At 39.7% G+C, this 25,888-nt stretch overlaps 1 protein-coding gene across 2 annotated transcripts in view; it reads right to left on the bottom strand.

Annotated features, from left to right (window-relative positions):
* Window positions 1-25,888, bottom strand: part of AP3B1 (adaptor related protein complex 3 subunit beta 1) — a 164,136-nt gene that overhangs the window by 134,105 nt on the left and 4,143 nt on the right. For both annotated transcript variants that reach the window (XM_059834295.1, XM_059834296.1), the window contains exons 2-5: window positions 17,891-17,966; window positions 11,961-12,035; window positions 4,044-4,139; window positions 1,615-1,775 (exon numbers count right to left, since the gene is read on the bottom strand). In XM_059834295.1, coding sequence (XP_059690278.1) covers window positions 1,615-1,775; window positions 4,044-4,139; window positions 11,961-12,035; window positions 17,891-17,966 — 408 coding nt within the window. The remainder of the gene's footprint in view (window positions 1-1,614; window positions 1,776-4,043; window positions 4,140-11,960; window positions 12,036-17,890; window positions 17,967-25,888) is intronic.

Raw genomic sequence — 25,888 nt, 5'->3', positions numbered from 1 at the left:
CATAAAAAGAGCCAGTTGTACGTAAACACTTTGCTGCTCAGTACGCTTGTCTGGCTATGTTCTGCACCTGATGACCACAGTCTGTTCTGTCTTCTCACTGAACTCTATTTCTAAATATTTTCCTGGGTGAGGCAGTCCCTACTCCGTGTGCATGTGTGATACAGAGGTCTAAGCTCCAGCAACTGGAGTCAGGCCATGGGTTATAGGGACCTGTATAACTGCAGCACCAGCAACCGGAGCAAGTACGTATGTCAGTGTGTGATTGCTAAAGAATATCAAGCCAGACTAGGTGACTTGGGAAGCCAGGTATTGAATTAGGGCCATAGGTCTGGGCTGGACATGTGTGTGTGTCTCCAAGTGAGACAACTGGAGATCTTGGCTACCAGAGGGACCAGAGCATCCAGGCCAACTATTGGAGAGACTGTAAGCTCTGCAGATGGACTGAGATACCCATTTGTGCGTCTCAGTCTCTGTTTCTCTCTCCTCTGCCTCTCCACCTAGTGGGAGACAGCTGGAGATGAGGGAATATAAGGGCTAGTTAACTGTGTGTCTGAGTGTCTAAATCCAACTACTGTGAGATTCATAGCGTTTGAGTGAAAGGGTAGGGGCATGTGTGTGTGTGACTGAGACAGTATGTAACAGCGAGTGCAGTGGAGTTGCAAGCATTGTGTGCTTCTATGTGCCAATGCCAGCAACTGGGGAGACTGGGGATCCAAGGCCAGTTACTGGAAAGACTGAGCATCTAGGATCATTACTGGGGGATCCATATGGTGCATATATAGGTTCACTAATGGGCCTGCATCCTTGGTGCACAGTGCAACAAGGTAAGGCTGTTGGTGCTGGTTTTGTCTGCATGAGTGCTGTTCTCCGTTTGTACTGATCTGTATAGCTGGCTGCGTGCATGTATGTTGTGTATGTGCCCATTAGGAATACACGCTCAGCCTCGCTACTGGTTGGTTTGAGGGCGCACGGAACTGCAGCAGCCTCAGGGTACCTGATTCTGAGCCCTCTCACCCCCCCCCCCTTTTTGGCATAAGCAAAATAAAAGTGAAATACGTAGCAGAATAAATGCCTGCCTTTGTTTTGGAAAGGTACAGGTTCTGTTGCCCTGATCTGCGTAAACCAGTACCCACCTCTTCATAAGAACTCTTCAACAACAAGAATTTCTGAAGAGGGAAGAGGAAGATTTGGAAGATTTGGATGTGCATAGATAAAATTTCTATGACTTAGTATTCATTTGCCACTTGTACTGCAAACTACAGCAAATGCCTTCAGGATGAAAGATACAGACGCTAAACACAGAAATCTTCGATTCTGAGAATACCCATCAAAATAGTTGCCACACAGATGACAATAACTGGTATATTAAAACAAAAGATAGTTTATTGGTTTCGTTTTCTATCTCTTCATAATTATCCTGTTATTCCAGCAAGCAAGAGACTTGCCCGAATTCCAACCAAATCAGTTGAGTGACAGAATGTCTACATACACTTTATACGTTTTAAGAAATGGATCTGATATATCTGAGACATGCCAACCCCCCCCAGTAGTCTTAATAAACATAGCCCACAACTGCCTTAAAATTGCTTTTCAGTATTTGTCAGAATCACTTACCTGTACAGTTTTTGGATTGCATGGGCTGCATTCTTCCTCACATACGGAGATAAATCAGAAGAGGCTTCCTTAATAGCGAGCATCATAATAGGAACAATAATTGGGACACGGATACTGGATAAAACCCGTAAAGCACTTGCACGGATTAACTGATTAGGATCCTAAAAAATGGGAGAGAAGAGGAGAAATGAAAGAAGATAGTGCAGAATTAACTTCTCTGTAGTGTTTACATTAATTAGTGACCACACATTAAAACATGTAAACCTATCTGACTATCAGTCAGGCTTGCAAGCTAAGGCCACACTAATAAGAAAATGTGCCAAACTTCAGACAAGAAACTTTCAACAACCAAAAAAAGTAAAAGAAAGTAAGAAAGAAAACATTGAAACATTATGAAAATCTGGAAATCTGGCAAAGGAAAACATTAACATAATTCACTTTCCCAAGCAATATATGGGAATGATGGATAAAAAAGACTAGTATTTTATTTAATGACCTAAAACATTTTCTGCAATCCAAGTGGAATTCAGATATTCTGAAAAACACACCTAGCTCAGTTTTATTACTTAAATATAAGAACTGTCAAATGAAAACATAGTTCTCAGTTGTGACACTCCAACTCAAGTTCTTGACACACATCCATTTTATGCTTTACCACAAGTTATAAACTGAAGCCAGTAACAAAATGAATTTTCTTAAGAACATGTCAAAATATTAAGCTAAGTGTTTTGAGACTTTCTTCTATTTCCTACCCTCCCTTCTTTCATCCCAGTACTTGCTAGCATTAGCTTGGAGATCCAACAATAGCACAAAACATCTGTATTTGGAGGAACTGTCATGCAAACCTCGTCCGTTAATCATGGACTTAGGACACAGGGGAAAAATGTTGCTTTATCAAGTACTAAATCCTCTAAAATCTAGCAAACTGAAACTGCAGCAGCATTAATTCAGTGTACTGTCTGCCAGAAGGGCAAAACATTTCTCCCAAGGACTGAGAGTTGGCAACATGGGTTTTCAAACTGGTATTAATTAATGATCCGTTCACCTAAGCTGTCAAAATTCTTACATCTTAGCAGCTTCTGAGTAGTAAGTATCTGCATGGTGAAAGCACTTAATTTGACAGTTTTTTGCTATGAACAAGTTGTTTTTTGGAGTTTGCAAAGCTCACCTCCAATCACACAAGTTTAAAATACCCTAAAAAGTTCTTTCTAAAGAGGAAGAAAAAAATCTCAACACATAAAGCTGAATTATCATCTTCATTACAAAACCAGAAACAAAAAGTTACAAAAAATAAAAAGAGAGAATTAATTACCTTTGCCTATCTTCCATATCAGGCTTAGTAATTTCCTTAGTTGCTGAAAATCTCAGCTGGCTTGGACTCTACCTCCTTGCCACACCACCTCTTCTTTTTCAGCTACTCACAGCCACATTTTAGTTATCCCCTCTCTTTTTGTTCCCACTATGCACAGCTTGTTAAAAAATTAAGCCATGAGAAGTGTTCACTGTACACATACCTCATTAAAAACACAGGATACAAAGTCATATGAATTTTAGCTTTTCATGGCAGTCACAGATAGTAAAGGCAGTACACATGACATTGAGATAAAAGCTGGAAAGACAGAGGCAGAAAGCTCTCTGGTCAGTTGTGGGATGCTCCTACAGTTGCACACCTGCTTGCTCTGATTGCAAGATTTTCCAACAAGATGCAAGGTCTGGGTCAGTGACATGACAGAAATTAATTATGAAACTAGACTAGCCTTACAAGAAGAGTACAAGAAAAAACCAACCTTCTCTTATTATAAAAACTGGCTAAATTTAAGGACAGAGACTTAATAAATCTTTCTTTTCTTCATGGTCACACTTCAAAGGCAATCCTAATCTTTGTTCTCTAATCCCATTCCCCATTGTGATCTGAATTTGAATGAACCAGTACAAATGCTATTTCTTCAGCACTTTTAATAAAAAAGTAGCATGTGCAACACATTGATTTATTTTAATTTAGGTACTACTATCTTCCTTATGTTCCAATTCTCTGTTGTACACATGGATCTTTTACATGAACTAAAAGGAACACAGGTGGTTCAGGGTAATAACAGGGTCTTCTTTCTACATACATAAGCTACCTTGGAAAGAGAAAAGGCATTCCAGAAAAGAGAAAAGGCATTCCAGAAATTACATGTTGGGCATGTGAATTTGAGAGCACCCATCTGCTGCTTTTCTTTAGTGAAGTAATTTTACTTCATGCAGGCTCAGCTGCTTGATGGTTTGAGGTAGCACAAAAACCTTTGTCAATGATGTAACTTGAAACTACTTTATCAGATGCAGATATTTACATGCTTTAATTTACCAGACTGCACTTACACATATATTTTTATTTTTGTGATATCAGCTCAGAATTCTCTATGAAATGTTGTTTAGTAGTCACTCACTTTTAAAGCACGCTGGAAAGTACTGATGGACAATAATGCTAGATCTTGCTGCTCCTCTGCGTAACGCATCAGATAAACATATACAAGCTTTTTTATCTGAAAAGAAAAACACAACATCATTATCAGAAAGTTTTAGAATTCTGTAAAACTAAGTCCTAGATTGGACATTTTCATCAACATTTTCTTCTTTGAAGGAAGAGTTAATACATCACTGTGAGTTAATACTCACATGCTTCTCAAATGTCTTATGATTTACTGTAATTATTTTAATAGAAACTCCCTGAGGTGCTGCAATATTACCTAATTAATGGTACAGTCAGATGAAGGGTAATAACTGCTTTATATTATCAACTAGTAAATAAAGACTTGAATAATCTAAGAAGTTGACATGTGGCAACTGACCACCTGAGCACACCTCATGTTTTTTTCTCATGGAAAAGAGGTCAAACTGCAATAGCCAAGGATTTCAACAAGCCCATTTTACTTTAGCCTGAAACTCAAAATCAGTTACTTTAAACACATTTGAAAGATAATAACTTCCAGCTGAAGTGTGGTAACTTACACTATGTAAATCTGATTAAAAGAGCACTTCTGACTATGCCTTGGACAAAAGCAAAGGGTATTAGATACACCTTTGCCTGACTATAAGCATTCAAAAAGATGTAGTCAATATAAGCATACTACAAAGGATGCAATGTTCAAAGATTAAGAAAACCTCAACATGATTTTGGGGGAGAAGGGTATTCAATTTAGTTCACTTTACCCCCTCATGGCCACTGTATGCCCAGGTATCAGTGAAAACATTTTTTACATTTGAGTTATAAACCAACTATTGGTGTTACAATGGAAAATTCTGAAAGACCCTCAACTACAGTTGTGCTATAATTACTATCAGAAGATGTATCTTTGTGCTAATTCTGGCAAAAAGCTTCATATTAAATCACAGAAGGTTACACTATACTAAATTATTTGTTGTTCAGCTATAGACAAGCAGCAATCAACATTGACCACAAGAGGCCTACGCACTGAATGACTGCAGGTGTGCAAAGAAAGCCTCCTTTCCTTGAAACCACTCTGTGACTAGAAATGGAAGCACTTAGAGCTTCGTGACTACACTATTCTTCTACCATTTACCTTCATTCAATGTTAAAATGCTCCTTTCTATAAAACTAATCATAACAGGAGCACATTAGGCTTGAGGAACACAGGCAGATTTGTTTAATTAGTTTATCAATATAAGCACATCAAACTCCATGAGTTATTGACCAAGACTTATTTCTGTTCTATACCACCAATTGTTTATTAGGTCACTTTTTGTATCCTTACCATCCATGACATGATGCACATAATCAAGTTGAGGTCAGCATGTACTTATAAAAACAAAAATCACAAAGGCACTTCTGTAAACAATAAGATGCCCTTTGCTTCTCTTAAAACAAATGAACGTGTTCTACTGCTTCTTCACCTCTATTTCCCTATACCAGAGCATACAGTCCTGATAAAAAAAAACAAAACCCAGCAGCCATTTCTGATCAGGAAAGTCACTCAGATACAAAGTCACTCAGATGAACTGATGTATTTTATGCTACTGCACTGTAGCAATTCGTACAGACAGATTTGTGTAAGAATTCTTAAGGACAGGGAAAAATTTGGCCAAACATTTTCAGAAAACAGTATCAGGATCAATGTACTAAGAATCTGACTTAACCCAGTAATTTCTCATCATTTCAAAAGCATCCTAAAAACTGAACCATGATAAAGGTTTCTGAGAGACAGAAATGCTAATTAGATAGCTGTAAGTATAGCTACATTATGACCTAAACTTGTCATCTAACTAACCTTGATAAAGAAAAGATATTAGTCAGCTGGCTTTACTGAATATCCTGGTCTCTCTTCAGTTTAACAGTCTCTTCCTGCACAAATACGTTAGCACTAAATGGTGGAAAAGTAAGTAATGAGGGAACTTGAACTACAGCATAGAGGAAGACGTGTGAATTCACCTAACTGTCTACTTGTTTTAAAATACAAGAAAAGGCCCATAAAATATCAACAGTGAAAGGCTTCTGCTAATTAATGTTAGGTTATGTGATAAAACCTTGTCTGAACACCCACAAAAGAGCACAAAGGAACACGGGGGGGTGGAAGGGTGTTTGCAATACCCCGCCCTAGCTTCCACTAAGCCCATGACAGGAACAGCCCAGAGGTGCACAGAGACATAGTAGTAGGAGGAAACCCGAATTTATGACTCAGAGGAAAGGACACCCTGTCAGACCCCTCCCAGGACCACCTCAGGAGAGCCTCAGCTCCCATGTCCAGGTGTTAAACCTATTAAGAGTCTACACTAAAGCACATTTCAGACTGAGGGGCTTTTTGGTGTACAGGTATGGGACACAGGTAAAGAGTATTTTAGGATTGTATAAGACTTATCATGGGATGTTTTGCGGGGGAAGCAAACTGAAGGAGAAGTGGCGGGAATCTATGTGATCTGGGTAGGAACAAGTGGGGGAAACCAGAGGGATAAGCAGATAAAAATGGCTGGACACATCTAAACAGTTTGCTGGTTGGTACATCTACCCCTCCGTGCCCTGCACCTGACAGGTGCATACAGGCAGGATACAGGCCAGGATGCCGTTGGCCTTCTTGGCCACCTGGGCACGCTGCTGGCTCATATTCAGCCAGCTGTCAATCAACACCCCCAGGTCCTTTTCTGTGGGGCAGCTTTCCAGCCACTCGTCCCCAAGCCTGTAGCATTGCATGGGGTTGTTGTGGCCAAAGTGCAGGACCCAGCACTTGGCCTTGTTGAACCTCATCCAAGTGGCTTCGGCCCATCGATCCAGCCTGTCCAGATCCCTCTGCAGAGCCTTACGACCCTCAAGCAGATCAACACTCCCGCCCAACCTGGTGTCATCTGCAAACTTACTGAGGAAGCACTCAATGCCCTCATCCAAATTATCGATAAATACATTAAACAGAACTGGCCCCAATACTGAGCCCTGGGGAACACCACTTGTGACCGGCCACCAACTGGATTTAATTCCATTCACCACAACTCTTTGGGCCCAGACAGTTTTTTACCCAGCAAAGAGTACACCCATCCAAGCCATGAGCAGCCAGCTTCTCCAGGAGAATACTGTGGGAGACAGTGTGGAAGGCTTTAGTAAAGTCCAGACAGACAACATCCACAGCCTTTCCCTCATCCACTGCGCGGGTCACCTGGTCATAGAGGAGATCAGGTTGGTCAAGCAGGACCTGCCTTTCCTGAACCCGTGCTGGCTGGGCCTGATCCCCTGGTTGTCCTGCACGTGCCCTGTCAGCACCCTCAAGATGAACCTCTCCATGATCTTCCCCGGCACCGAGGTCAGGCTGACAGGACTGTATTCCCCAGATCCTCCTTCTGGCCCTTTTTGTAGATGGGCATCACATTGGCAAGCCTCCAGTCGTCCGGGACCTCCCCCATTAACCAGGACTGTTGATAAATGATGCAGAGTGGCTTGGCAAGCTCCTCCGCCAGCTCCCTCAGTACCCTTGGGTGGATGCCATCAGGCCCCATAGACTTGTGAGTGTCCAGGTGGCATAGCAGGTCATTAACTCCTTCCTCCTGAATCATGGGGAGTTTAAGAGAAGAGACTGAAGTATGTGAAACCAAGTGCAAATCCATGTGTCTGTGGTGCCAGTGACTGAAATGGGTGCAGGTGTACCAGTGGATCAAGCTGCACTAGCTAACAAGTAGGTGAAGTAGCCTGGGAAGGAGGTAGGTTAAGGATGTAGGCATCTAAGGGCAAGACCAGAGGAGTAGTTGGCTATGGCATAGACTAGGGGAGTCCCATCCAGGTGCCATAGAAACCAGGTGGTCTGTGGGTCTCTAGGGGCAAGAACCATATGTTTGTGTGCATCTCTCTAAGGGTATAGCCACAGGGGGTTGGCTGGTAGAGGACCAGGGGAGTTCTGGCCAGGTCCAGTTGTGTGCACACATATGCACACACCTGTGTGTCTAAGGGCAAGACCAGAAGGGGGTAGCTACTGGGGGACCAGGGGAGTCCTGTTTACATGTGTTCGTATGTGAACAGCAGTTTGTACCAGCAACTGAAATAGGGCTGCAGCCTCAGGGGCTCATAGATCCGGATGCCAGCAACAGGGGAGACTTAGGATCCAAGGGCCAGCTACTGGGCAGACCGTGTCCAAGCCCAGCTGTTGGATGGATGCACACTGTACATATGTATGTATACATACATTCCCACTAGCAGACCTTCATCTTGAACTGCCAAGATGCTGGTGCTGTTTGTGTTCATGTGAGTAGCCTGTGTCAATTTATGCAGCTGCCTCTATAGATATGTATTTCTTGTGTGTGTATATACACAAAATGTGTGTGTGTGCGCGCACACCTACCAGGAATACACTCGCAACCTCACTACTGGGTGGGCTGAAAGCCTGGAGCTGGGGCAGTCTTGCCTCTGTTGGGCTAGCAGTTCCAGCTCTAACAGTTAAAAGCACTCAAGATGAATAATATTGTTCAGGGCACTCCTCTTTGGTGTAAGGTATCTCTGTTCAAAACTGGACTTACAGTACTCATAACTTACAAACACAAGTTGAAGAGGAAGAGAATATTTAATTAGTCTGATTCCTTGCCCCATTTCCTTTTATCACCTATTATTAAAAGTACAGTTAAAATTTCTAAAATTATTTTAATACAGTATGTTCTGAAAGACTCTGAATTGTCATCTTTGCACAATTATGCCTCCTTGACTTACCACGGCTGAGTATTTGGCCTCAGCCAAATATATGGATTCTTTCAAGAATGAAAACCCCAAAGTTTTAAAGTAGTAGCTAAATAAGAATAACTCCTTTAAAGCTAAAATTAGACTCAAACTTGACTATTACTATCCATCTGTGTAAAATCAGGAAGAAAACAGACGTTATTTGTGACCTGCTATATCACAGGACATTAGAAAGAGACAGGATTTTGCTGAAGACATTACTGCAGGAAATATAATCTTCAGTGCCATAAGCCAGGGAAAAATCAACTTTATTCCCATTAATAATAGACGCTGAAGTACATATTTCTAGGAGAGGAGGGAAGAATTGGAGCATGCATTAAATTGACTTCTCTTCTTAAAGCCCAGTGCTTCAAACCACTATTCCCTGCATTTTTCCAAAATTATGATCCTGTGCAGTAGGAAGTAACTAATATCATTGCATGCTCACTCTGCTTTCCTCAAACTGATGCTTATTGATCACTATGCGGTTTGGAACTACAAACTTACAGATGTTATTTTCATCCAAATCTCATTTATCAAGTAACGATAACTCTGACACCTCTGCACTGGTGCTGACAGTGTATGCCTAGTACTGGTAGTGAGCATCAGAGTAACATTTTCTTTAGAAAACCTTTGGTTGTACAACTTTAACGCAGATGCTGCTTTAGATTTCATCGAGCCACACAGTAAGCCTGTGGATTTAAACACATCATAGTTGTATTGGGTTTGCGTGGCAACATTTTGGTAGCAGCAGGGGCTACAGGGGTGGCTTCTGTGAGAAGCTGCTAGAAACTTCCCCTGTGTCTGATAGAGCCAATGCCACCCAGCTCCAAGAAGGACCTGCTACTGGCTAAAGCCGAGCTAATCAGCAATAGTGGTAGCGCCTCTGTGATAACATATTTAAGAAGGGGGGAAAAACTGGGAAACGGCAGCCAGGGAAGAGAGGAGTGAGAATATGTGAGAGAAAGAACTCTGCAGACACCAAGGTCAGTGCAGAAGGAGGGGGAGGAGGTACTCCAGGCACTGCAGCAGAGATTCCCCTGCAGCCCGTGGTGAAGACCATGGTAAGGCAGGCTGTCCTCCTGCAGCCCATGGAGGTCCACAGTGGAGCAGATATCCACCTGCAGGCCGTGGAGGACCCCATGCCGGAGCAGGTGGATGCCTAAAAGAGGCTGTGATCCTGTGGGAAGTCCACACTGGAACAGGCTCCTGGCAGGGCCTGTGGACCCGTGGAGAGAGGAGCCCACGCTGGAGTCAGTTTGCTGGCAGGACTTGTGACCCCATGGGGGGACCCACGCTGGAGCAGTCTGTTCCTGAAGGACTGCAACCCGTGGAAAGGACCCATGCTGGAGCAGGTCGTGAAGAACTGCAGCCCGTGGGAATGACCCACGTTGGAGAAGTTCGTGGAAAACTGTCTCCCGTGGGAGGGACCCCATGCTGGAGCAGGGGAAGAGTGTGAGGAAGAAGGAGCGGCAGAAACAACGTGTGATGAACTGACCACAACCCCTATTCTCCATCCCCCTGCGCCGCTCATGGGGAAGAGGTAGAGAAAATCAGGAGTGAAGTTGAGCCTGGGAAGAAGGGAGGGGTGGGGGGCAGGTGGTTGTTTTTAAGATTTGGTTTTATTTCTCATTATCCTACTCTGATTTTGATTGGTGATAAATTAAACTAATTTCCCCAAGTCAATTCTGTTTTGCCCATGATGGTAATTGGTGAGTGATCTCCCTATGTCCTTGTCTCAACCTACGAGCCTTTTGTCATATTTTCTCTCTCCTGTCCAGCTGAGGAAGGGGAGTAAGCGAGCAGCTGTGTGGTGATTAGTCCGGCTGGGACTAAACCACGACAATAGTTGAACACAATCTCCATTTTTTAGCTTCCCGGAAATTTGAATTTTCATTAGTCCAAGATGGACTTTTTTTCTTTTTCTTGCTTTCTTATGAGAAAAAAAAGACACAGAAGCAAGCTACTCTGCATGTCTAACACCTGATATTGGGGCAAGAAGAAACACATATGTTGCTAAAATAAAATGGATGGTAAACAGCCTGAAAGAAAAACTTCTGTTTCTGCTATTGCTTTTATCTACAGAAATCCTGAAAACACTTACTAAATACATCTTCTTTTAATTAAAAGTCACATAATATAGTGCAAGTTGAGTAAGTTTAGTCAAGGAACTTGTCTAAAGAAATTAACTCCTACCACAGATGATTCTGACTCAGGTTCTTCATCAGCTGCTTTTATTTAAAGTTTAAATTGTTCTTGTCTGCCCCTTCATATACTCCTTCCATAGTTCTTCATACAAAATAAATAAGGGCATATTTCCAAGATGTATGTATGACTTTGCTTTAAAGTCTCCATGTCTTGCAAAACATAAAATTAACCCAAAGATTTGAGATTACACTGTGTATTAGCAAAAATTTCTTCTCTACTCAAGATGGGAACTATTCCCACCCCACCCCCCAATAGTCACATCTCTCCAAAAGATTCTGAGGTTTGAAAGCTACATTTCTATAACTTCCTAGAAACACAGGCATTCACATTAATAAGGCATTAAACAAATTATCTAAACTAAATTATCAAAAGAACCAACATTTAAGTATTGTGAAACAAAAAATCATTTTAAACACACTTCAATAGTAACATCATATTTTGCCTAACCACGAATTCGTATGAAGACTTGTTTAACTGAGTTAAAGTGCTCTCACTCTGCAATCCTAATGCTGAGGCACTCCTTTCATAAATATACTACATGATTGGAACAGTGAAAACTTTTTTACCCAACTCTTACTTCTGAGCCTTGATCTGCAACAGATTTTTCAAATAGAATGTAGCACAATCCCTAATCAAACTTTGCAAGCAGCACCACACCTCAAATAAACTATAGTACCTTTTCTCAGAATTACCACCATACACTTCCACAAACTTTCCCTAATAAATCAGATTTTTAAATGTGAATAGTTATTATTCCTCCCTCCAAATCACCCAGTAGGTTTCCTTTATTAACACATTAAACTATTACCATAATGCTGTCATTGAAATGAAACCCTGAGAATTCTATTAAAAAATACTAGAGATTTTATGGTTTCTTTTGAAGTCAGATACAATTAGATAAAATTTTCATAAACAGATCTTCCATAACAGTATGCTTGATGAGCTATAGGAATACCTCAATATTTTTACTGGCAACATTCTTCACAACAGCAGGAAACAGCTCAGAAGCATTTTTTCCCTTTGCAATCATCTGAAAAAAAAAAAAAAGAGACAAGAATCTTACTCATGTGATAATATAATTTATTACAGTGTTATTACAGACAGACATTTGTTCCAGATCTGTATTTCAAACGTGATTTCTATGAAGTTGAAGATAAAGTCTGATTTTTTTTTTTGTTAACTATTACACTTTAAAAGATACTATCCATACAACAAAACCCCTGAGTGCTGGCTGGTTACAAGTTTGAGGGGTGTAATCAATGAATAGGACTTCATCTTATCAGACTGCAAATAATTTTTAATGGTTTAAAAATTACTTAAAACAAATGCCTTGCTAATCTGAACAGCTTTACAGAATTACCTTTTGGGAGTTAGCATCCAAAAAAACCCAAACCAACAAAAAACAACAACAACAAATCATCAGGAGAAGTTAGACAAGTTTAAGTCCTGTACCTTTTCTCTGGAACAATCTTGGTGTGCAACAGAACCAAGGAGAAAAAAATAGACATTGCACTTTAAAAACAAAGCAAGTTTGTTTTCCATGGCAAGTTAAACACAAAAGGCCTTAAAGCATTTATACAGAACAAAAAATCAACAAGGTAAAAGCAAGATCAGTCAATGCACTGTGATTTTTTTTTAAAAAGGAAGAAAGTTTTCATATTTAATCTCAGAGAAATCTGAAATTAGGGCATGTAGTAAACAATGAAATTGTCTCAATAAAGAGCACAAACAACAGAACCCCGGTTTAGCTTCAGCCCTTGTATGAACAACTTAAAGAGGAAGTCATTTATAAGAAACCAAGTACGTTAGAAGGAATAAAATACTTCAATATATGCTACAGCTGCACTACTCTCTTACTTCTTAGATCTAATTCCAGTACATTGTCTGCCAGTACTTCATTTCCAAGCTGCAAACCCTGGAATTTTATGAAAGTTTTATATCAAGTTACAGTGTCGAATACAGTCTTGGAGCTCCCCCAGCAAGGGCAGGATCCAGTCAGCCAAACATCAACCTAATCAGAAAGGACAAGAGCTAAGACAAGCAAATGCACAGGGACCCAACACAGGCACATGAGTTTTGCAAGTGCAGTTACTGCTGTTCATAACCGTCCCACATTCCCACCATTACTCAACATTATACAGCTGATTAAACTTAATATTCCTAACTCACAGGTCTATTCCTGTATTTCATTGATAAAACACATTAAGGGCCTTAAGAACTAGGATCTCATGCAACAAAAACAAGAAAACACAAAACCAGGCAATATCTTAACAAACTGTATATTCAGAGTAGGTTAGAAGAAAGATGCTAAAAGAAGGTAGCTGTAGTTGAAGCTATTACTAAGCAAGCCTTTCAAAAGGGTTTAAGAGCAGCTGTCCAGCATGACATTTCAATTTAACCAACATAACACCTTAAACTATTTCTTGCAGCTGTATTAGAACACAGGAAGTATCTAAGAAGCAAGCACATTGTATGGGTTTCAAAGGGTTTTAACTAAGAATCTAAATTAAGCCACTGCTGTCAGGACTGGGGCGGGTCTTTGTAATAAATGTCAGGTTCAGAATGACCAGAGTCAAGTAGAACTTAGTAGCAAGATGCACTGCAGAGAAATATCATAGAATAAAATATTATCAATCATCTCATCTTGATGCAACACAAGTTACATTATTCAACAATAGGGATGACCCTTAGACTTCCCTGATAGGCTGTAACAGTATGACTTTATGCATTACTGGCATTATTTAACTGATCAACCATAATAGCTCCAGTGTACCATGTAAATATGTATTTAGGGTCTTTTAAAAGAGTGTATTTTGACTCATTAAGTCATAACGATTAGCGTAAATCCTCCTCAGCCCATGGATCATTAACCTGAAAGAACATAATGGTTCTTCCCAAGACTAAGGTCTATCATGTCATTTTTGTTGCTGTGCCTAGACATTCTCCAATTGTGTTGTCTAATATACCTGGAGTTCCTGCACAGACAGAAACCGTCATTCTAGAATAAGTGCTATGTAATGTCAGGGTGTACTAAACATTTTTCTTCATGAGACACACACAGACATAGATGAAAGACTATGTGGGAAATCAGGCATGTGAAATCAGGCATGTGAATTTGTTTCCTAAATTTATGCTCCAAAAATCTTCAGGAGCAAAATTCCACTGAGATTTTTTTCCCAGGTGAGAAGTTCAGACAGGTGTCAAGACCTGGTAACAAGAATGTCTTGGTTGTTGTAATATCAGTGTATGTTTTAGAAGAAATAGCGGCTATTGTGTTTTTGTTAATATAGTAGAATAAACTTAGTTCTGTATATACTTCAAATTTCTTTCTAAACCAGCAGTGTTGCTCATAATCTTCCAAAGACTGCAATTATTTTATGGCATGCATGTAAGGAAGAAACAAAAAATATACTGATTAAAAAAAGACATCATTGATCATTAAAGTCACACATACGTATTTCAGCTGAAGGTAGGCTTAGACACCTTCATGTAAGAGGAGGAGTGGAATGATCAAAAGTGGACTACTCTATGCTTGAAAGTACATTAAAGTCACTCTCTGCAAGACAGATTTGTTTTTATTCATAATGAATCTCCTTATCCCAAGGAGAGAGTTCGCAAACCACCTTAAAGGAGGAAGAAGCAGCAAAAGAAGCTATAAGCAGTCTTTGCCTGGTACTTTTCCATCACACCTATATGGACAAATGAAGGTTCGGCCTCTTGAAGTCTACTAAAAGAGTAAGAAAACTATTGTTATGCACAGCTTTTTCCCCCTACATAAAATCAGTGAAAAAGAGCATTCCATTGAGACACGTTAAACAATACTCTGGACAGAGTTCCTTTACCTAACAATAAGGCTAGAGGAAGCCTTTCATCTCAGGAAAACACATCTCATCCCTGATAACTCTATAAATGTAAGCACACAACTGGTAACACACAAGTGTCTGCGCCCAGGAAGAAGAGTATCATCACGGCCACCAGGCCTTATGCTAATTGAGCAAGGTCCTAGTCCTGGCCTGTAAAGCTCATTGTTTCAGGTTGTTATGTGAAGCAGAAGTTGGTTCCAAGTGTCTGTTATGAAACAGAGTTTAAACACAGGATAACAGCAAATACCTTGAAAATACGGAAGAACCTGAAAACAGAGGATCCAGTAATTCAAACAACTTGCTTGCGGTCAAGTAATGATCAACCTTACAAGCTAGAAGGCTGTTTCTGCTTTAAGAAAAGAAGCAGTAGCTGAACAAGGGAAAAATACCCAAGAAACAGAAAGTACCTGCTGCCATCTGGGAAAGTAGGGCTCTTCCAGCAGCATGCAGTGCTTAGAACAGGGTCAGAAACCAAGGACTAGGGACTTAATAAAAGGACAAAAATCTGGAATTGGGAGATGGGGGGAGCAGAACAAAGGATGTGCTCAGTTGAGTTCTGCCTTCCCTTGCTGAAGAGCTCTTAAGCCTGATCACCTCAGCCTAAGACCATCAGAGACCACAGCTATCAGTGCTAACTACACGTCTCCAGCTTCATGGTATCATATACTTCCAGAAAATTAATGAATCAGTTGTTAAGAACTGCTTTGAATATGTAGCAGCATCAGGTATTTATAGTTGAGTGCATGTGGTGGGTTGACCCTGGCTAGACACCAGGTGCCCACCAAAGCCGCTCTATCACTCCCCTTCCTCAGCTGGACAGGGGAGAGAAAATGTAACGAAAGGCTCATGGGTCAAGGTAAGGAGAGGGAGATCACTCATCATTACTGTCATGGGCAATATAGACTCAACTTGGGGAGATTAGTTTAATTTATTACCAATCAAAATCAGAGTAGGATAATGAGAAATAAAACCAAATCTTTAAAACACCTTCCCTCTACCCCTCCCTTCTTCCCAGGCTCAACTTCACTCCTGAATTCTTCTCTACCTCCTCCCCATGAGCAACACAGGGTGATGGAGAATGGGGGTTGCAGTCAGTTCATCACATGGCATTTCTGCCACTCCTTCCTCCCCCCACTCTTCCCCTGCTCCAGCATGGGGTCCCTCCCATGGGTGACAGTTGTCCATGAAGTTCTCCAATGTTGGTCCTTCCCACAGGCTACAGTTCCTCCTGAACTGCTCCAGCATGGGTCCTTTCCACAGCATGCAGTCCTTCAGGAACAGACTGCTCCAGTGCAGGCCCCCTGCAGGGGTCACAAGTCCTGCCAGCAAACTGACTCCAGCGTGGGCTCCTCTCTTCACAGCTCCACAGGTCCTGCCAGGGGCTTGCTCCAGCGCAGGCTTCCCACAGGGTCACAGCCTCCTTCAGGGATCCACCTGCTCCGGCATGGGGTCCTCCACAAGCTTCAGGTGGATATCTGCTCCACCGTGGACCTCCACAGGCTGCTCCAGCGCCTGGAGCACCTCCTCCCCCTCCTTCTTCACTGACCTTGGTGTCTGCAGAGCTGTTTCTCTAACATATTCTCACTCCTCTCTTCCCCGGCTGCCATTGCGCCGTTGTTGTTCCCCTTTCTTAAATACGTTAGCACTGAGGCAGTACCACCGTGACTGATGGGCTCAGCCTTGGCTATCGGTGGGTCCGTCTTGGAGCCGGCTGGCATTGGCTCTATCAGACATAGGGGAAGTTTCTAGCAGCTTCTCACAGAAACCACCCCTGTAGCCCCTCCCGCTACCAAAACGTTGCCATGCAAACCCAATACAGTGCATTTTCTCATTGTGCACTCATTTATAATGGGAGTATTGTTTGTAGGAAAAAAATTTAAAAACCAATATAGTAAAGCCTTGGTTTAAAATTGAAAGCTGACCCAATTTAATAGTTTCCAATTCCTCCATATACATACACACACACATTCAGTTGCGACAGTTTCCAAATACAAAGAAAACCAAAGGAGCAACAGGCAACCTTCCCTAACTCTCCTGCCCACAGTAACAGTCAGAAGGAAGATCTTTTCTGAGGGAAGCAGAATAATGTAAGTTACCATAGGTTGAAACCATGGCACTTCTAAAGGCCATGATTTCTTGCAACAGCACCTCTGTATGCCAGACTCTCGCTGGTCAAACTCTGAGGAATCCCCCATCATGTTGATATGAACAAAGAAACCTTTCACTCCGAAAAAAATGAGGATAATGGAGAAATCGCCAGCTCCAGAGTCAGAGGAAAGAATGCAATCGCTTGATACAAGCTGTACGTACTCACTTCAGTACATGCTTGGATAGAACTAATCCATATAAAAAACATGCAAAACAAAAAAGCACATCCAGAGGAGATTGAAGGAACAATGAGAGAAAGCAAATGCAGAAGTCCCAAAAAAAGAAGTCAGCTAGACACTGAACAGCTTTCCATATCACATTCTTCTAATACTTTTAAGAAGAAATAAAAGAGACTTTATCAACTCCATGATGTATTCAATCACCTCTATGGGTACACAGTTCACCTGAAATACTTAGCCAAATATATAGGCAACACGCTCAATTAAAAAAGAATCCTTATATAATCTAAAAAAATAAAAATAGTATACTCAATTTATCGTTTTACTCCTGCAAATTTCTGTTGTTTCCTGTCTGCTGAATTAAGACAGCTGCTGAAGCTTCCCTGAAGGAACCATTTCCTATTTAATCTCTCACCTCCCTACTGAAAACAGTTATTTACAGGCATATTGGTATTGTTACATAAATATTTTAAAAGCATATCACTGCCTATATTTTGATATAGCAATTTCTACACAAAATTCCAAATTAAGGAATTCACAGTAGCTTTTAAACACCATTTAGAGATTCAGATGCTGACTTGGTACAGGATCTGCAAAGCAAAAACCAGTATTCACATTCAAGAAATAAAAATAGTAATAAAAAACAGATACACTAACAAATAATAATAAAAGAAAATAATAAAAGAATCACATACCCCAACAATCCTTTTCATAGCATCCAGCTTTGCAGAATCTTTACTGCTTTCCAACATTTGTTTTAGGTCTTCATTTCTATGGTAGAAACACAGTAAAGCATGAATTAGGAAAAGTAAAAAATAAAACCAGAGTACCATTTTTATATTCTTGCATCAATTCAGCAACTTAAGGTGAAGCACTGCTACTTCTTGCCCACTTTTAAATTTTATTTGTTAACATGCTGGCCTAGTATAATAAGTGTTTAGTAAAAGAATCGATCAGATTCCAATAATGATGCAAGCCCATGCAACTTTAATCTGCTGTTAGCTGAACTTTGGCTTGAAGGTTGAAGTCTTGAGGCAAGAGAAGAGCTCAATATGAACCAACACTGGTAAGGGCCAGGTGTAACAGCCTGAGGTTGACGTTTGTGTTGAAATACAGTATCAGCTTATGTAAATCACTGAAAAGCCCAATAGCAGACTTCAGTACGGTCTGAATTTCAGTAAGAATCAAGTACATAACCTTATGTTTTCACCTGCCTTTCTGGACTGTAAATTGCTATAGCTTGTCCTCAGGATTAAAAGCCTCAGATCTGTAGTACCTCTATTCTACATGCCATAAGATTAAGATAGCCTGACTATTAGACACATATAGCACTCAAGCACTTTTTACAGCTGAAAAAATTCTCACACAAAAATAGTAAGTCAATAAGGATGTTCTCTTGCAGATACAGTTTCTTATTAGTGATGGCTACTGAGAAGCGTAGTTCCGTTTGTAATTAACTTTTTAAGGCGGCTAGCTTGATTTAACTTTTGGCAAATCTCTTCACTCCCATCGTTCTTGGCCACAGAGATAGCTTATTTTGCTGACCATTCCTGTCCACCTGTTCCTCACAGGATACCAAGTAAGTCTCAGTTCTTTCAGATCAGCTTGAAGCACCTTGCCTGAGACATTGCTCTAGTTGGAAACAGAAATTTCAGACTGCTAATTTCTTCTGCTTAAGTCTTAATCCTTACCTTTTAAGCTTAGCTTGTGAAAGAATCTATATGAACAGTTACCAAAGTTACATAGCAGAAGACTAGATTTATTGAGAAAGTTGCTTCTAGCCCTGTGCTCCCGCTTCCAGTTTCCCACTGCTATTTCACATAATGATGCAGAAATTGAGACAGAGGCATCAGGAAAACCTAAAGCACAGCATAATATTACTAAATTGTGATCACCTAGTTCTCATAGAATTGGTAGGAAGATACTTCATTGGCAGAACAAGCAAAGCAACTACTTTTCAAAAAACAGTATCTGAGTAAGGAATCAAAAAGTATTGCATGAATAAGACATTGTAACAACTGCTTAAGATTCAAGTCTGCAAATACATTTACCCAATAAAAAAATCACAAAAAAGTTAACATGTAAAAATAAGAATATGTCAACAAAATTTACAAGTAAGAAAGTAGAAAATGTGGAAATAATAACTTGAGGATCAAGCAGCAAAAATGGAGGAAGTTACACGGCACAAGATCAAGTACATGCTGAAGCCTACCTCCCAGAAGTTGAGAATGACAAAAGCAGACAGTAATCATAGGATGAGTTTGAGTTACCAGTGTAACAAATACAAAGAAAAAAAGCAAAAGGCAAATTTAAGATGCGAAGACAGAAAAAGTATTTAATGCTGAAATGTACTTCTACTTCTTATAGAAAATACTCCTATCATACATTTAAAATTAAAACATCTTGAAACATAACAGGGAAGACAAACAAGAGAAATTAAGACATGAAGATCTGCTTACAGTCAGCCTTGCTTTCCTAAGAGAAGGGCAGTGGGTGGAAAAAAATAATAGAAAAAACCACAAGTTCTTGATGAATCCATTTAGAAATTAATTGCTACATGAATTGATGTATTTTTAAAAAATCTTTTATAACAAATTATAATCCAGGATTAGCAAGTATTAGATACTTACAGAGTAAAATATTGCTCCATACTTTCATATGGATCAGCAGCAGCAAGCCTTTTTTCTTCTACAGTTAGATATGGTTTCAGTGTAACCTCGAAGTTTTGCCCTTTAAGAGCAGATTTAATAGTGCAAGACACCTCAATTATTTTACCCAGCATTGTAGAATTTTGTTCCATTCTTTTAAGTACAGTATTTAAAAAAAAAAACCGATGACTGCACTCAACCAAGCTTGCCTGCCGAGACTGAGGTCTACTCAAAAAAAAAAAAGACAATCTTATTAAGTAACAGGATACCCACTCCCTTGCTCTTTTAACTTCTAGAAACAAATATCTTACGCATATTTCAAAGGTCATTTCCCTCCAAAAACAACTCTTATCAGCAGCCTCAGTGAACAATGGGAAAGGCAAATGCATTTCAGTCTTTTATAATATAGTTTATTGTACAGTAAAAAAATATTTTCATCTTCTGAGCGTTAAGAAAATAAGGGATTTTAAATCCTTAACTAAAATCCTCAAAACAGAAAGCATAAATGCAAGCCTCATAACACTGTTCATGTTTCTGTACTCATTAGTTATTCTGAAGTGACAGTTCTTCAGTACACAATGTTAGACAAATAATTTCTTTATCACTTATGTCCACCTGCCAGGAGCTCAGGAAAATGCAAGCAACCCTCCATCTGCATTAATACCTTTGCCTCTCCCTGCTAAAACTTTGAAAGTAATTCTAGCCTTACAGAGTTAGGTACATATTACAGATGACCTAAATATAAGCTTTATTACTTCAGCAGCAAAACCAGATTTAAAGAAGCCTAATCTGATAATTTATGAATAATATGGAGCTGTATGAAGCCAGACAGTAATGATCCCAACAACAGTAGGTGCAAAAAAAGCTCTGTAAGAGTAAATATATTGTCTCTGAGCCCATTTTCCTTAACAGTAAGAAGTGAAATGACTTTCTGAGAGTGAAAAAGAAAAAACAAAAGACTCCCACCTGTCTGCCCACTGCCATATCTAAGAATGCAACAAGATTTCCCTGAGATCCCAAGTTTAAGTCTAGTGTCTTAACCTCTACATAATACAGCCCCACTGTCCTAAGAAGCCATCAATTGAAAGCACTGGTATGAACTATAATTAGAAATATTATACCCATATACAACATGAACAGGCTATGAAATACAATCTTTATTATTTGCATAGCATCTACCAAAAAAAGCAATGAGCCAATTATTAATATGTTAAGGAATTGGTACTCAGCTGCTTTTGTAATCTTTACCACCACAGGCTTGTATTCCTCAATGTAAGAATTTGAAAGCTAAGGGAGTGTAAATTAGGAATGCAAATTCATCGCAAAACTGCCTCTCAGCAAGCATCACACACGACAGATCTTCAATGATACAACATGATGGACATTACAAAACACATCCAGAATAATACATTCTCTTTAAATCACCAGTCGCATGTTAAGCAGAGGAAGACAATTTCTAGCTTTCTTCTACATTTTCATATTTTATGATTGTAGCCTTTAAGATAGATACTACTTTTGTCTTTCTACCCCAAAGCACTGCTTTCTTCATACTCCTTTGCACCATTTCTGGATACGATAGGGGTATGGATACGATAGGACCTACGATAGACCTACGGATTAGGATTCATCTTATAGATGTTACTGTAAGAAAGGAAACAAAACCCACCAGTTAGATTTTTCTACTTCTTATTCTCTTTCATGCTCCCTCTATTCCCCTGCCATTAAAAAGAAAAAATACAAACCTTACAAAAACCCCACCCTGATGTCCCAAAATAAGAGGGGGAAAAAAACAAACCAAAACCAAAACAACCCCTGGAGCTTGACAGTCAAGCGAACACACTGACAAACTATTTTAACAGCCTGGAGTCTTATGCCAGAAAGGACCCTGACCATTACTCTCCATGCCGATTACAGCAGACAGCAACTAAGGAACACCTGGATATGCTGTACTCTTGTTAGCACATACTTGGTCACTGAAACTGGCATCTTGCTCAGATTAAGGCTAGGATTTCAGATTCTGTGGAGCAGCATTATGCACTTTTACAGAAAACAAAAGAGGATAGTCATAACTACGTCAGTGACAAACTGGGGCCTCTCAATTACTTTCTCTTCTTGTAGGAACTATCAAAAACTTCTAATCACACTAAAATACTAATCCATAATCTGTGGCATATCATTTGCCACTGCACCTATGTATGCTGAACAACTGTTGTTAAGGGAACAATTACTCCACCCTGATAAGATACACATTCATTATACTTCCTATTCTTTTTAGCAACACCAGAAGATGAAACCCATAAATTGTCAGCATTTGCTACAGTTCTAATGTACCCAGTTACTGAAAGAAGTCACTCACTAATCATAAGGCTTTTTTTTGCAAAAAGCAGAAGTTTCATAAGTATCAAAAGTACAACTGAAGCCCAGCTGGCAATGCAACAATAATTATTTAGCTACAAAATCTTTACTCCTGGAAGTTTATCAGCCTGCTGTTTTACAAAATAAGAATTTAATTATGATTTCCCATGCTGTCTGTATGCCCCAAAACCTGGGAACAGTTTTAATCACCTCTAAGAAAGGGGAAGGAATTTTAAACAAATAAACTCGTGGTGAGACAGAGGTTTTTCATATACAAGGACAGCACTGTGTTACTGCAAGATAAAATACAGGAAATGGCAAACAAATCCACCACAAGGGAGGAATCAAGCTTTACCAGTTCTGATATTATGGAACCACCTGTTACAGAACAAGAACAAAAGTTACAAAAATCCCGTTCAACAGAGTTTTAATAATGCATTTCTTGTTTTAAGTTCTCCATCCACTGCATACTTTCAGTTACACGTTATCAACTGCGCTGTTCTTGCATTTAAAGTCTTTCGGAGACTTCAGTCTGGATGACATACTTTCAACCACAGCATATTAAGATTTATTTTTGGTTTTTGCCTGCAGCACAGCAAAATGTTCCAACGTGAAGTCTGAAATACTGTGATTGTTACCAGGTTTGAAGCAGAAAACCCACAGTGACAAAGCAGCTTAACCTTTGGTCTTGGCACTTTAGTAGTAACGAAGTCCTATGGAAGGTCCTGTGTCCCCCGACAAAATTAAAAAAAACAACTTAAAAAAATAATCAGTTTTTTACATTTTACTGGCACTGCAAAATCCTTAAAATAAATTGGCTTATTCTAGCTCAGGCTATTGTGTAAACTCTAAACAAGTTTGAATTTAACACTTAAAGAGGAACTGTAAATTGATTTCAGAGCCATATAACATGGAAACTAAAACAGCAGTGAATACATGCTGCAATTTGAGTTTATTTTGCTGTTGATTTGGGGTCTTCCTCTAGCAGGAAATTAAGAAATCTGAGTTTCACTGTATTTCATTCTATACCACAAACTGTTTGAATGACATCTTGTGGTGCTATTCAGTATTGCCATCCTCTTCCATTATAACCCTATTTATATTTATTGCCAACTCAAAACACCAACATAGAATTCAGCTATTATTTCAAGGGAGACTCAAATCATTTGGCTATGAGTATAGCCGTACTGTGTTTTAAAGAGAAACTGAGATAAGAAATAACCTATTTCCTTTTCAGCCACCTCTAATTTTTCAATCTGAAAATCAAACATACTACCTAAAAAGCAAACTTCATAGTTTTAAAGGACAGACAGCAGAGATGTGATGAAAACCAGGGTAACTATAGCACCCTGCAAGGCTGAGAGCCACAGGTAAGAACAAGACCGGTTATAGTCTGACCAGCAACATGATTTAATTCATTTAATGATTGCTTTGTCACTATTTTCTCAAAGCACTTCTCAGTGAGGAAATAATTGAAAAGCGTAAAGTGAAAACTAAATAAAGCATCTTCCCAGTTCCCTGCTGCGAAACTATAGTACCTGAACAATGCTTGAGCAACTTGGTGCCTGAGCACCTGTAAGTTGGTGCTACCACCAACATCAATGCAGATATGTTAAAAACCTACATTTCAAAAACTAGCTGCCATCTGGTTAGAACATGACAAGGCAGTTTGAAACCCTTTCTAGAGAGGACTGTGATTTAATCTAAGATTACCTGTGGTCAGCAGAGTAGTTACAGACACTACTTCACCCAGCACCCAGTAGTTACAGACACTACTTCAGAAAGGTTGTCTGAAAGGATGAAAAGTACCAATCTTGCAACCCCACTGCATATGACCTCTTCTGACAGGGCCCGCACTTCCAATGCTGCAGGGAAGCTTCTGCAAGAGAAAAATCTTCCTTGGTGGCAGAGATCAATTTCTTGAAGGCTGAGAAAGTGGCATCTGAGGTGGTGCTGCCACTTCAGTGGTTGTGTCAATTTACAGCCTGTCTTGAGGACAGTGATCAGAATTTGCAGGCATCTGCAGATCACTTTGCAGCATTTGATAGTTGTGAAGGGATTACAGGAGAGTGAGAAACTGTAAGTATTTCCAGCTTTCCTGGAAATGGTGGGAAGAGGCTTCTTTTGAAGATACCACCACAACGGTGGTGCTGTCACTGCCAGAACCTACAACAGTGTTAGTATATTTACATATACGCCCACAACACTTCAGAACACTGTTAAAGAGCATTACAATGCTGTTCATCTTCTAGCATGATGCCAAAAAAATCTTTATATGCCAAAAGAATTCTGGTTTTCTCAAAGTAAGAAAACTACTGCAAGGTGGCATAGACAAGGATAGTCTTCAGAAAAGCAGAACTAAGTAAATCTGGAATTTCTTGCAAGTGTCAGCCTTATGTTGTAACAGTGTTACAGAAATGTATTTTTAATGTCATTAAGGATGCAGATGATAGCAAGCATCTAAGGCAAATATATGACAACATAATAAATACGCAGAAACCTCAGTGAAGACCTTGAACGATAAAACTTGCCTTTCTAAGGAAATAAGAAAGCCTCAAAAAATTTTAGTGACGACATTACAGAAAATCACAGCAAATCAACAGTTCATTGCTTGCATCCTCATATGTGCCAAGTGCATGGCAATAAGAATATGTTCACTGTGTGTCACTTCCCATCAGATCTGACCAATTTCAGCCGGAGAAGTGCTCTGCAATAGTATGCCCATGTTCCTATACTGCATTTAGTTCCTATCCTGGTACTGACTATAGGGTTCAGATTTTATCTTGTAGAGTCATCAGTTCATCCCAACCATTCATCTTTGCTGGCTTGTACATCCTACCGAAACTGGCATTATCACCATATTAGCGGGCATAGCGCCATTGTAACAGATGGGGAAAGAAAGTAGTTGTGCCAATGAGCTAGTGGATGCATCAAGTTTGAAAATTAGGGCTGGAGTCTCCTCCAAGAATTTCACAAATGGCAGTCTATGTACAAGCTTTCCACGACTGGTTGAACTGGATATGCCAATGCAAAACTAGATCAATTTAAGACTCCAAGAACATCTCTGGCAGCTGTTGAAAGCAAGTTTTTAGCTCTGATGAATTTGGAGAAGTCTTCTGCACAGAGAATTGGGGAATGAGTATCTTAATGAAATCACCACCTTAGATCAGCTCTCTGCAAAACAGGCTTGCAAATCTCAGTAAAAAAAAAAAAAATGGGTTTGCAGCCCTGCCGAGTTTTCTGATGAATAGCTCAACAGAATGCACAAGCCAGATCTGCAGGAAAAAAGTCTAATAAATTACAAATGTATTTTGCTTGGCAGGAATACAGTTTAAAGATGCAAATCAGTAAAGTTGAAAATGCGTGTTATAAATGTTGCCATCTGCTTCAATACTGTACTTATCAATTGATATCTACTGACATTACTCATGTGGTTCACCTGTAAGTTTTCACATTTGGTTTAGATACAGAAATAGCTAGTTTTATTGCTGAAATTCTATCATTTCCAAGAACTAAACATCATTATATTTTAATATTATATGCAGGTAAATTTTGTTTAAAATGCAATTAACATAGATGAAAATCCTCTGTCCACCTACAATTAACTGTAGGCAGTAATAGCTGCATCCTAATGTATGCAATTAATATGGATTCTGTGTTACTAATTATCTTTCCAGGTTTTCTTAAAAG

Source organism: Gavia stellata, chromosome Z, assembly GCF_030936135.1.
Source record: "Gavia stellata isolate bGavSte3 chromosome Z, bGavSte3.hap2, whole genome shotgun sequence".
In the NCBI taxonomy this organism is placed as follows: Eukaryota; Metazoa; Chordata; class Aves; order Gaviiformes; family Gaviidae; genus Gavia; species Gavia stellata.
This window is presented reverse-complemented; position numbering and strand designations above follow the sequence as displayed.